Source organism: Schistocerca serialis, chromosome 4 (assembly GCF_023864345.2).
Source record: "Schistocerca serialis cubense isolate TAMUIC-IGC-003099 chromosome 4, iqSchSeri2.2, whole genome shotgun sequence".
In the NCBI taxonomy this organism is placed as follows: domain Eukaryota; kingdom Metazoa; phylum Arthropoda; class Insecta; order Orthoptera; family Acrididae; genus Schistocerca; species Schistocerca serialis.
This window is the reverse complement of record NC_064641.1, coordinates 587,427,982-587,441,243: the sequence shown is the minus strand read 5'-3', so window position 1 is coordinate 587,441,243 and position 13,262 is coordinate 587,427,982. Positions and strand designations below refer to the sequence as shown.

At 41.4% G+C, this 13,262-nt stretch overlaps 1 protein-coding gene across 2 annotated transcripts in view; it reads right to left on the bottom strand.

Annotated features, from left to right (window-relative positions):
* The window catches only part of LOC126475339 (protein arginine N-methyltransferase 7-like), a 138,686-nt gene extending 125,877 nt beyond the window's left edge, over positions 1-12,809 (bottom strand). For both annotated transcript variants that reach the window (XM_050103138.1, XM_050103139.1), the window contains exon 1: positions 12,483-12,809. In XM_050103138.1, coding sequence (XP_049959095.1) covers positions 12,483-12,671 — 189 coding nt within the window. In that variant the 5' untranslated portion in view covers positions 12,672-12,809. The remainder of the gene's footprint in view (positions 1-12,482) is intronic.
* Positions 12,810-13,262: the final 453 nt, after the last annotated feature.

Genomic DNA, 13,262 nt, shown 5'->3' with positions numbered 1-13,262 from the left:
ACCACAGAAGTGTTTAGAGCACATGCCCTAAGCCCTAAACGAACATAGTCTGGGGCAAGTAAGCAATCAGCCAGTCATATACTAAATCATTCTTGCCTCAGCACAACAGCCTACACCCTAAGCCAATGAAACCTGGAGTAACATCCCGGTATGCAGTACAGGATCCACTGTTCCACAAAACAGGGCAGCCTGCCCTGAGTCATGAGGGAGCCACCCGCATGCTCGAGGAAGTTCACGGCCATTGTCAGCTGTAGTACTGCGCTGTCACCACCTTCACAGCTGGAGACCTCACTGACAGCGGCATTTGAGTGACACATGCTCGGCCCCACTCTTTCTGCTGTTAACAATGCCAGATGTCTATTGTTTCACATGAGAGGCAACTGGATGCCTCCACCAGGCTGGAATAAATAAATGCATTGAACAAATCTACTGTTGTCCTGATGTCTCAATTCACTCTCCATGGGTGACAATCCAAGGATCATTTAACACTCAGTATGTTGAAGGTATCACAAAGGCCTTCACAGACAGGCACTATCCTCCAGAACTAGTACGCAAACACATTTCCTGTGCCATTTCCCCACATACTCCCAACCGTCCCACCATCCCCAAGAACCAGCTACAAAAGAGTGCCCCCTTTGTCATTCATTACCACCACCTGACTCTAAAAGCTGAAACATATCTGTCGCCAGGGCATCATCATGCCCAGAAATGAGACACATCCTACCCAAGGTCCTTCCCATCCCTTCTAAAGTCGTGTTCTGTCACCCAACCGACCTCCACAACACCCTATTCTATCCCTATGCCACTCCCAGTGGAAGAGACAGGTGCAAGACCTGCCCAACTCATCCAACCAGCACTTCCTATTCCACTCTTGTCACAGACTTATCCTAGCTCATTAGAGGCTGAACCACCTGTGAAAGCAGCCATGTCATATACCAGCTTTGCTGCAATCACTGCATAGCTTTTTATATTGGTATGACTACTATCCAGCTGTCCACCAGGTTGAATGGCCACTGCCAAACTGTGGCTTAGAGCAAAATAGACCAAACTGTGGCACAAAATACAGCTGAACATAACATGTTTGATTTCAGTGGCTGCTTTACAACCCGGACCGTCAGGACCCTGCCCTCCACCACCAGCTTTTCTGAACTGTGCAGATGGAAGTTATTCTTACAACACATCCTCTTCTCCCAGAATTATCCTGTCCTCAACCTAAGGTGATCTACTATCCCTGCAGCTTCCACCAAACAGTTTCTGGCCCCCTCATCCAATCAACTCCTCCCTTTTCAAACTCCCTCACCCTCTTTGTATGCTGCCCCCTGCCAATGTACCCACCCAACATTCTCCCTTCTCTCCTCCTCTCCTTTCGTGCTCCCCATTTTTTACCTCATTTACACTGCACTTGGCAGTCTCTATATCCCTGCATGCCTTGCCAGACAGTGCACTTCTCTCCCCCCCACCCATACCCTGCTGTCCTTCCCCCTTCTCCTCACCACTCCAGATTGCTACTCCCATGACAGCTGCATCCCAGTTGGAGCTGCTGGTGGTAACAGTCGTGTGTGTGTGTGTGTGTGTGTGTGTGTGTGTGTGTGTGTGTGTGTGTGTGTGTGTGTGAAATCTGCTTGCTTGTGCAAATGTATGTGTGTTTTCTTTGCTGAAGAAGGCTTTGGCTAAAAGCTATAATGTGTAACAGTCTCTTTGTTGTGCCAGCCTGCAATTCAACAGGTCATCCTTACAGTGAGTAGCAATCTATCAGTTTTCCATTATTGTTGATATTCCTACCTGGAATTTCCATTATACTCAAAGAAAACTTCATTTCTTTTACCAGCTCTATTATTTCATTATGGAAAGACATGATCTCTATGTGGATTCCATTGCCCCGTGAGAGGCTAAACACCACGAAGGCAGTTTTACTCATTCAAAAATAGTTTACTGTTATAGAACCAATACAGAAGCTTATCACTGATATCAATTAGGGCAGTTATAATGAGTGATTTTTTTGCAGCACAGCAGGTTCGTATCACCAGCAAACACTAGAGGAATTGTTAATGATAAATTTTTGTTTAGGTTACTGATTTAGGGCAGGAAGAGGAGAGAACCCAGATTGGAGCTCTGTAAGATACAACAGGTTACTAATTCTTTCTCTAAATCAACTTATCTTCCTTATTGGGATATGAGTTTAGTCAGTTGCTTCTTGTTGCAGAGATATGAGTGGAGGCATCCACTGCAAATACCTCTTATTTAATAAGCTTCCAGATTATGTAACAGCAGTCTGACTGCCATAGCTGAGAGATCAGTGTGTTTGGCTACTATGCAGAGGACCCAGGTTTGCTTCCCAGTACTACCAGGGATTTTTCTTTGGTAGGAGAACTTGTATAGGATGAGAAGAAGTGCCTCCAAGATCAATAAAGATTAAAAAGACAGGAAGAGCTGTGTGTTGACCCCACATTCCTCCATACTGCATCCAGTGATGCCATTGGCAGAGGATGTCACAGCAGTTGGTCGGTCCCAACTGGCCCATCAGGATTGGAATGAAGAGCTTTGCTTTATCCAACAACATGAATTATAACAACAAAAACAATGGAAATGGATAGATAAAAAATCTACTCACCAAGTGGTGGCAGGAGAATAGTGACACAAAAAGGTTTAGCTTTTACAAGCTTTTGGACTCAGTGGCATTGTATATGAATTAATAAGAGTGAAAACCTAAGTGCATTGTATATAACAGAGGTAGCAGGGCGAACAGCAAAAAAACAGACAGGTCGGGAAATGACAGATGTAGAAAACTAAAATTGAGTGAAGAAAGGAGTAGTTACTGCGAAAAAATGCTGATATGGAAGGAATTAACATAAATACAGGTGGGTGGTGAGCACCGAGGACATGTCATTGTGCTAGTTTTATTGCTCCTCCCAGAATTTTACTTCCCGTTCCAAATTTCTTCTTTGTTTCCTTCAGCATGTGCCCAATGTACAGATCAACCAACACAGACAGTAGGGTACAACATGGTCCCACTCCCTTCTCAATAAACACTTCCATTTCATGTCTTTCAATTCTTACAGTTGCAGTCTGTTTTCTGTTCAAATTATAATGATGCACTCTCTGTATTTTAATGCTGTTAGGTTCAAGATTTCTAAGAATGTATTCCTGTCAACACTGTCAAAAGCCTTCTCTAAATCTACTGATACTATAAATGAAGGTTTGCCTTTCTTTATCTTATGTTCATACCATTATAATAATAATGTCGTGTGATGAGGGCCTCCCGTCGGGGAGACCGCTCGCCTGGTGCAAGTCTTTCGATTGAACGCCACTTCGGCGACTTGCGCGTCGATGGGGATGAAATGATGATGATTAGGACAATACAACACCCAGTCCCTGAGCGGAGAAAATCTCCGACCCAGCCGGGAATTGAACCCGGGCCCTTAGGATTGACAGTCAGTCGCTCTGACCACGCAGCTACCGGGGGCGGACCTTCATACCATTAATATTGCTTGTGTGCTCCAGAACCCAAACTGATCTACATGGTTAGCTTCTTTCAATATTTTGCAAACCATGGCTTATCAAACTAATGGTTCAGTATTATCACACTTGTCAGTAGCAGCCTTCTTTGCAATTGGAATTATTACATTACTCTTGAAATCCGAGGGCATTTCAACTGTTTCATATACCTTGCACACCAGAGGGAATGGTTTATTCATGGCTGGCTCTCTCAAGAATCTCAATAATTATGAGCGTCCTACATTTTTTGAAATTTCTTCAGTTGTAATCTGCAGTTCATACTTCAAATTACAAACAGAGCCCAGATCTGTCCCAGAACGGTTACAAATGACACTATCATTATTCCATCCCGGATTTCCCCTTGTCCCAGTTACAAACCTCATTTAAAAATTTCTGCCTTACCATTACATAAACAACCTGGAACCTTCCATCTCTCTACATCTATTCAACATACACAACCTGTTGACAGCAGTGAGCTTGTTGTATTGAGGTGCTTCCGCCCCCCCCCCCCCCCAAATGTTGTGAGTACACCAGATATTTATATTCATTATATATTTGGCAGAAAATTACAGAACAAAATATGGTATATTGGAATAAAAGTAACTTATTGCTCCTTTCTTTCACCATAAACACACACACACACATATATATATATATATATATATATATATATATATATATATAAAAAAAACAAAGATGAGGTGACTTACCGAACGAAAGCGCTGGCAGGTCGATAGACACACAAACAAACAAACACCTTCATACCATAGCAGCCTTCTTTGCAATTGGAATTATTACATTACTCTTGAAGTCCGAGGCCATTTCAACTGTTTCATATGCCTTGCACACCAGAGGGAATGGTTTATTCATGGCTGGCTCTCTCAAGAATCTCAATAATTATGAGCGTCCTACATTTTTTGAAATTTCTTCAGTTGTGTGTATGTTTGTGTGTGTATCGACCTGCCAGCGCTTTCGTTCGGTAAGTCACCTCATCTTTGTTTTTATATATATTTTTTCCCACGTGGAATGTTTCCCTCTATTTTATATAAGATGAGGTGACTTACCGAACGAAAGCGCTGGCAGGTCGATAGACACACAAACAAACACAAACATACACACAAAATTCTAGCTTTCGCAACCAACGGTTGCCTCATCAGGAAAGAGGGAAGGAAAGGGAAAGACGAAAGGATGTGGGTTTTAAGGGAGAGGGTAAGGAGTCATTCCAATCCCGGGAGCGGAAAGACTTACCTTAGGGGGAAAAAAGGACAGGTATACACTCGCGCACACACACACATATCCATCCACACATGCAGACACAAGCAGACATATTTAAAGACCTATGTCTGCTTGTGTCTGCATGTGTGGATGGATATGTGTGTGTGTGTGTGTGTGTGTGTGTGTGTGTGTGTGTGTGTGTGTGTGTGTGTGTGTGTGCGCGTGCGAGTGTATACCTGTCCTTTTTTCCCCCTAAGGTAAGTCTTTCCGCTCCCGGGATTGGAATGACTCCTTACCCTCTCCCTTAAAACCCACATCCTTTCGTCTTTCCCTCTTCTTCCCTCTTTCCTGATGAGGCAACCGTTGATTGCGAAAGCTAGAATTTTGTGTGTATGTTTGTGTTTGTTTGTGTGTCTATTGACCTGCCAGCGCTTTCGTTCGGTAAGTCACCTCACCTTTGTTTTTATATATAATTTTTCCCACGTGGAATGTTTCCTTCCATTTTATATATATATATATATATATATATATATATATATATATGTGTGTGTGAGTGTGTGTTTCTGGTGAAAGAAAGGAGCAATAAGTTATTTTTATTCCAATATACCATATTTTGTTCTGTAATTTTCTGCCAAACACAATTAAAGACATCAGGTTATGGGCCCAGGCAAATGCATACACATGATATTTGTTTCTGTTCTGTGAATTCATTGCTACCCTTCGTTTTCATTTTCAACTGAATATTATGAGTTAGATTTATATTCAGCCTACACGAAAATAGATAAACCGAAAACTTACAGTATCCAGAAATTTGACGGTAAAAATTTCCAGTTGTGGAAATATCAGTTGCAAAATACTTTTCGTGCTGAAAAAGTGCTTGATATTGTTGAGGGGAAACTGAGGCCAAATGAAGCTAGTGAGTGTCAAACCGCTTGGGACGACTTAAATGTGAAGGCGATGCTCGTTCTATCTACTGCGATAGAATTTGACCAATTGCAATATGTTATGGCATGCACAAATGCAGTGGAAATGTGGGCCAGACTAAAGACTATTCATGAACAGCAATCCGCAGTTAATAAAATGGCCTTGAAGCAGAAATTTGTTTATTATAGAATGTCTCCAACAGACACAATTGCACAACACATCAGTCAAGTTGCGTCCCTGGCATAAGCGTTAGCTGATATTGGGGAACTTGTTACAGAAGCTGACAAAATGGCAAAAATTTTGGTAAGTCTGCCAGCAAAGTTTGCAGTTTTTTCAACTGCCTGGGACTCGTGTGCTGAAGATCAACAAACGTTCGATAATTTGACTTTAAGGTTATTGAAAGAAGAACAAAAACTTTTACAATGTGATGAAAGCTCAACAACCGTCGCAACAGTTAATGTAGACACAACACGCAGGTTGAGCTTAAATACCAGTAACAACAGTGCGTCTAACATGGTCAGTAGAAAAGAGATTGAATGTTATTACTGTCACAAAAAAGGACATTTTAAATCTGAGTGCAGAAAACTTTTGGCAAAACTTAATATGAAAACTGATATGTCTGAGCACCATGCTTTGAATGCAGAACATGCATATGTTTTTGCTCCAGATTGCGAAAACATTTGGTTAGCTGACAGTGCTGAGTCAAAATATATGATGTCACACAAAGAGTGGTTCAACACATCTAACCCAATTCAGTGAGAGGAGTCATTTGTTCAAATTGGAGACAACTCTATCGTCAAAGCAGAAGGCATTGGATCAATTGAAGTATTGTCATTAGTTGAGGACAAATGGCAATGTCGCACTTTGGAAAACACATTATATATTCCTAAGCTAAAGAAAAATTTATTTTCAGTGGGAGCAGTCACAAAAAGAGGAAATAAAGTTATTTTTGGCAACAAGAGAATGGAAGTTCACAGTTCATGTCTAATTGCAACAGGAATCAAGATGAACAATCAGTGTTGTCAAATGTTGTTTAAACGTCCATATAAACTACAGGCTAATCTTGCTTCCCTGAATTCCACCTAGATCTGACATGCGAGACTTGGGCACAGTAATTTCAGTGGTCTCAAGAATGTGGCTGATCTGAACTTAATACCTGGTTTCAATATGAAGAAAGTTGAAAATCTTCATTGTGAACCATTTTAGTATGGCAAGACGAAAAGAAAATCTTTTAATTAAAATTTTGAATCAAGATTGAAAGTTCCTAGTGAATTTATTCATGTAGATTTGAGTGGATGGGTGAGAAAACCGTATCTTGGAGGTGCACAATTGTACATAGTTTTCAAGTATGATTGCACTTCATACAGGTTTGTGTATTCTCTTAAAATTAAGCATAATACTTTCCCTGTGTTTTTGGAATTTCAGAGACTGACTGAAAGACAAACTGGAAACAATATCTAAGTTCTTAGAAGTGACAATGGAACCAAATTCATAAATAAGCAATTTGAATATTATTTCAAGCAAAATGGTATAATACATGAAAAAACAAGTCCCTATACACCACAGCAGAATGGCCGATTTGAACGAGAAAACAGATCCATTGCTGAATGTGCACACACTATGTTAAACAGGTCCATTGCATGTTATTAAGTACTGACTTGTCTCACGAATTGTGGGCAGAAGCAGTAAACTGTGCTACATATATCTTAGATCACCAACCATGTAAAGCAAACGACAATGTTATGCCAAACGAAAAATAGTTTGGAAAACTGCCTTCTTTGAGACATGTGAGGAAGTTCGGATCAGCAGCATACATACATGTTCCTGATAAAATTAGATCAAAATGGGATATTAAATCAAAGAAATTGATCATGGTTGGCTATGATGGATATAGTACCAACTATCTATCGCCTCTACAATCGGAGTCAAAGAAAATTATAGTCTCCTGCAATGTCTCTTTCAATGAAGAACAAACCCATAGCTTAAACACAGAACAAAGATTACTGAATTTTACCTGGGAGACCACGCTGCAGAAAATGTTCAAGAGGAATCTGAAGAGGATGATACCGGTGAACAAACGAAAGAAAATCAAAAGATGTATTTGAGAGATCGGCCTAATCTGCAAGCACCTGCTCATTTTCGGGACCAAGATATAGCTTGCTCTGCCGTTATCTTTGAACCTCAAACTTTTGAAGCAGCAATGGCATTGAAAGAGTCATCACGGTGGAAACAAGCAACGGAAGAGAAAATGACATCCCTGAAAAAGAACAAAACTTGGGATCTAGTACCATCACCACACAACCGTAAGGCAGTTAGATGTACATCTACATTTACATCCATACTACGCAAGCCACCTGACGGTGTGTGGCGGAGGGTACCTTGAGTACCTCTATCGGTTCTGCCTTCTATTCCAGTCTCGTATTGGTCATGGAAAGAAGGATTGTCGGTATGCTTCTGCGTGGGCTCTAATCTCTCTGATTTTATCCCCATGGTCTCTTCGCAAGATATACGTAGGAGGGAGCAATATACTGCTTGACTCTTCGGAGAAGGTATGTTCTCGAAACTTTAACAAAAGCCCTTACCGAGCTACTGAGCGCCTCTCCTGCAGAGTCTTCCACTGGAGTTTATCTATCATCTCCGTAATGCTTTCGCGATTACTAAATGATCCTGTAACGAAGCACACTGCTCTCCATTGGATCTTCTCTTTCTCTTCTACCAACCCTATCTGGTACGGATCCCACAGTGCTGAGCAGTATTCAAGCAGTGGGCGAACAAGCGTACTGTAACCTACTTCCTTTGTTTTCAGATTGCATTTCCTTAGGATCAACTTTATATGATCATTCCATTTTAAATCATTCCTAATGCGTACTCCCAGATAATTTATGGAATTAACTGCTTCCAGTTGCTGACCTGCTATTTTGTAGCTAAATGATAAGGGATCTATCTTTCGCAGCACATTACACTTGTCTACATTGAGATTTAATTGCCATTCCCTGCACCATGCGCCAACTCGCTGCAGATCCTCCTGCATTTCAGTACAATTTTCCATTGTTACATCCTCTCGATACACCACAGCATCATCTGCAAAAAGCCACAGTGAACTTCCAATGTCATCCACAAGGTCATTTATGTATATTGTGAATAGCAACGGTCCAATGACACTCCCCTGCGGCACACCTGAAATCACTCTTACTTCGGAAGACTTCTCTCCACTGAGATCGACATGCTGCGTTCTGTTATCTAGGAACTCTTCAATCCAATCACACAATTGGTCTGATAGTCCATATGCTCTTACTTTGTTAATTAAACTACTGTGGGGAACTGTATCGAACGCCTTGCGGAAGTCAAGACACACGGCATCCACCTGTGAACCCGTGTCTACGGCCCTCTGAGTCTCATGGACGAATAGCGCGAGCTGGGTTTCACACGACCATCTTTTTCGAAACCCATGCTGATTCCTACAGAGTAGATTTCTAGTCTCCAGAAAAGTCATTATACTCAAACATAATACATGTTCCAAAATTCTACAACTGATCGACGTTAGCACATCTGTTCGACGTCCCTTCTTGAAAATGGGGATGACCGGTGCCCTTTTCCAATCCTTTGGAACGCTACGCTCTTCTAGAGACCTACGGTACACCGCTGCAAGAAGGGGGGCAGTTCCTTCGCGTACTCTGTGTAAAATCGAACTGGTATCCCATCAGGTCCAGCGACCTTTCCTCTTTTGAGGGATTTTAATTGTTTCTCTATCCCTCTGCCGTCTATTTTGATATCTACCATTTTGTCATCTGTACGACAATCTAGAGAAGGAACTACAGTGCAGTCTTCCACTGTGAAACAGCTTTGGAAAAAGACATTTAGTATTTCGGCCTTTAGCCTGTCATCCTCTGTTTCAGTACCATTTTTTCACAGAGTGTCTGGACATTTTGTTTTGATCCACCTACCACTTTGACATAAGACAAAAATTTCTTAGGATTTTCTGCCAAGTCATTACATAGAAGTGGGTTTATCATGTGAAGCAGAATTCTGAGGGAAAAACTGATCACTTTAAAACTAGATTACGTGCAAAAGGTTATTCAAACGAAAAGGCATTGATTATGAAGAGACATTCTCTCCTGTGGTCCGATATGATTCAATCAGAGTTTTATTAGCCATAGCAGCTTCATGAGATATGGAAATTAGGCAGTTTGATGTTAGGACTGCATTCCTGAACGGGGTTTGAAAGAAGAAGTTTACATGGAGCAACCAAAAGGTTTTGTTGCAGAAGGCCCAAATAATGTTTGCAAACTGAAGAAGAGTCTATATGGACTCAAACAATTGCCACATTGTTGGAATCAAAAAATTGTACAGTTTCTGACAATGTTTGGTTTCGTGCAACTGAATGTGGACAAATGTGTTTTCCACGTTTTAACAGATGACACTGATTTTTGCCTGGCACTTTATGTGGATGATGGCTTGCTTATTTGAAAGTCTCCAAAAATACTGGAAAATGTTTTGACAGCACTAGGATCAATGTTTGAAATTACTGTGGGCAATGGAAAATACTTCTGTGTCTACATCTACATTTATACTCCGCAACCCACCCAACGGTGTGTGGCGGAGGGCACTTTACATGCCATGGTCATTACCTCCCTTTTCTGTTCCAGTCGCGTATGGTTCGCGGGAAGAATGACTGTCTGAAAGCCTCCGTACGCGCTCGAATCTCTCTAATTTTACATTTGTGATCTCCTCGGGAGGTATAAGTAGGGGGAAGCAATACCTCAATACCTCATCCAGAAACGCATCCTCTCGAAACCTGGCGAGCAAGCTACACCGCGATGCAGAGCGCCTCTCTTGCAGGGTCTGCCACTTGAGTTTGCTAAACATCTCCGTAACGCTATCACGGTTACCAAATAACCCTGTGACGAAACGCGCCGCTCTTCTTTGGATCTTCTCTATCTCCTCCGTCAACCCAATCTGGTACGGATCCCACACTGATGGATTGGAAATTGAACACAGCCCTTCTACAAAATACATCTATATAGGCCAGCAAAGATATATCAGTTGTTTACTTCAGAAGTTCAACATGGATGATTCAAAACCAACTCCACTCCTTTTGATGTTGGAACCATGTTGCACAGAGGGCGGTCTCCTGCCATGAGGTTAAGGAGATGGAAAGCAAACCTTATTGGCAGCTTAAATGTTTACAGCAACTGTCTCACGGCCAGACATCACGTTTGCTGTGAGCATAGTGAGTAGGTTTTTACATAATCTGGGTCTCGATAATTGGCATGCTGTTAAAAGGATTATGAAGTATCTACAGTTGACCAGGGAACTGACCACAAAGTACAAAGCTGACTCTACTGGACTGGTGGTCTACTCAGATGCTGACTTTGCTGGTGACTGTGACACTCGTCGGACAACAACAGTTTATGTGAGCTTGTTAGCAGATGGGCCTCTGACATGGTGGTCACAGCAGCAAAAATGTGTAGGCAGATCATCAATGGAGGCCGAATACATAGCAGCTTCAGGTGCTGCTACTGAAGTTGTTTGGTTGCATGGTTTTCTCAGTGAACTTGGTTTTCAGTTAGACAAACCATCAACACTCCATGTTGACAATCAAAGTGCTATTTGCCTGATTAAAAACACAGAACATTACAGACATATCAAGCACATTGACATCAAATACCATTATTTATGCAAACATGTTGAAAATAATGAGATTAGGTGGCTTCCCCTTCGATTCCCTTCCTCGAGTCCATGTTCTCCCACTATTCTTACTTCTATTCCTTTCCTTTCCAGTACCACAGCATAATTAAATTTTTGTGTCCCTTAACTAAATGAATAATTTCTTTCATAAAACTGTACATTTCTTCTGTCTCTTCAACTTCTGTGGCATTCCACAGCAGAAGAACTTGAAGGTCCTATTACCGTGGTGAGAGTTGCCTTTGTGCCTATTTGGCAACTACAGTGTTGTCACTATGCTGTTAACAGTAGCTTAGACATATTCCCATTTTATTATCCAGTTTTAGGCCTAGGCTTCTCCAGCATTACCTGATTTTGTATTTTAGTCCTGTATTTCTCTGATCACGTCTTGCTCTTGCTGTCACCTCACTTCGCCAAATCCCACAGCATTTGTTTAATTTCACTTTACTATTTATCTGATGAAAGGATTCAACATGACACACATTAACCCACAGAAGGCCAGTTTTGTTTCTCTTGATGACATACTCCAGAGTTATGCCCACCTAAAGGTCCGAATAGGGGCTATTTTACCCTCGGAATATTTTATTCAGGAGGATGCCTTCATCATTAAGCCACACAGTAAAAATAATGTCTGATGTTTCCCCTTACTTCCATAAGTCTGCAGGAACAGCAGAGCAAAACCACAATGGCTAGTGTTACAAGGCCAGATCAGTCAATCATTCAGATTGCAATCAGCCAAATGCTACTGTTCCTCCTCACGAGGCTAGTCTGTTCTCTCCACAGATACCCCTCCATCATGGTTGCACCTACAGTGAGGCACGCAAGCCACTCCACTTCAACGTCATGAACCTCCATGATTCATGAAGGGAGAAGTGGTTCAAAAGATCAAATGCTTTTATGAGATTAACAAAGACTGTAGAAGATGAATAGTTCTTATTAAATCGATTACTTATTGAGCTGTTTTTCTTGTGTTCAGATAATAAGATGTTGCTTTCAAAAAAGTAATTAGATGTGTGTAGTTATATAAGAATTTTAAAGGATTGAGGCAAATCTCTTTAAATTTCTATTTTTAAGTAACTCTTACATGACTTACTTTTAGACTTCTATATAGGCTATGTACAAATAGGTGATAATCATTTCAGTGACAATAGATAAAATCTTACCCTTTCAGTATCGTGGAGCATATCTGCAAATGCTGAACGCGCTATTTCCTGGTGAAAATCATAATTTTCGTCGTGAAATATCCACTCGCCCTTTCCTGTAACTGGGTTAACCTTTTTGGTAAATACACTCATTGTTCGATTATTACCGCCGTACAGTTTCGGTGATATTGACAGGAAACGTAAAAACATAAATATCTTGAAAGTTATGTAATCTATCGTGTTATGTATCGATGTGGGTCAGGAAGCAAACAAAATCCATGCTCACGTTGCCTACTCCGCACCGGCAACCGTCTGTTTACAGTTTACACTTACAGACGCTCAGAGTAGTGGTGGGCAGGAAATCGCGTATCTGTTAGAAATCACAGTGACTGAGAAGTCACAGATATCACAGTAGCAACTTTACAGAATCTAACTGCGATTTCAGTCACAGTTAGCAGTCGCAAGTAGTATTTCACATTGAAAGACGTGAGCCATCTATTGGTCGAATTTAGCACTGCTTTCTGCGATTTCAGTGACAAGTCGCAACTAAGAGTCGCAAGTAGCAACTAAAAAGCGCGGTTAACAGTGGCATCTGTTGGCCGAAGTTCGTACTACGTCCATCTCTGCGGTACGCTATGGGGTCTAACTGCGATTTCCGTGACAAGTCGCAACTAAGAGTCGCAAGTAGCAACTAGAAAGCGCGGTTAACAGTGCCATCTGTGGGTCAAAGTTCGTACTACGTCCATCTCTGCGGTACGCTATGGAGTCTAACTGCGATTTCCGTGACAAGTCGCAACTAAG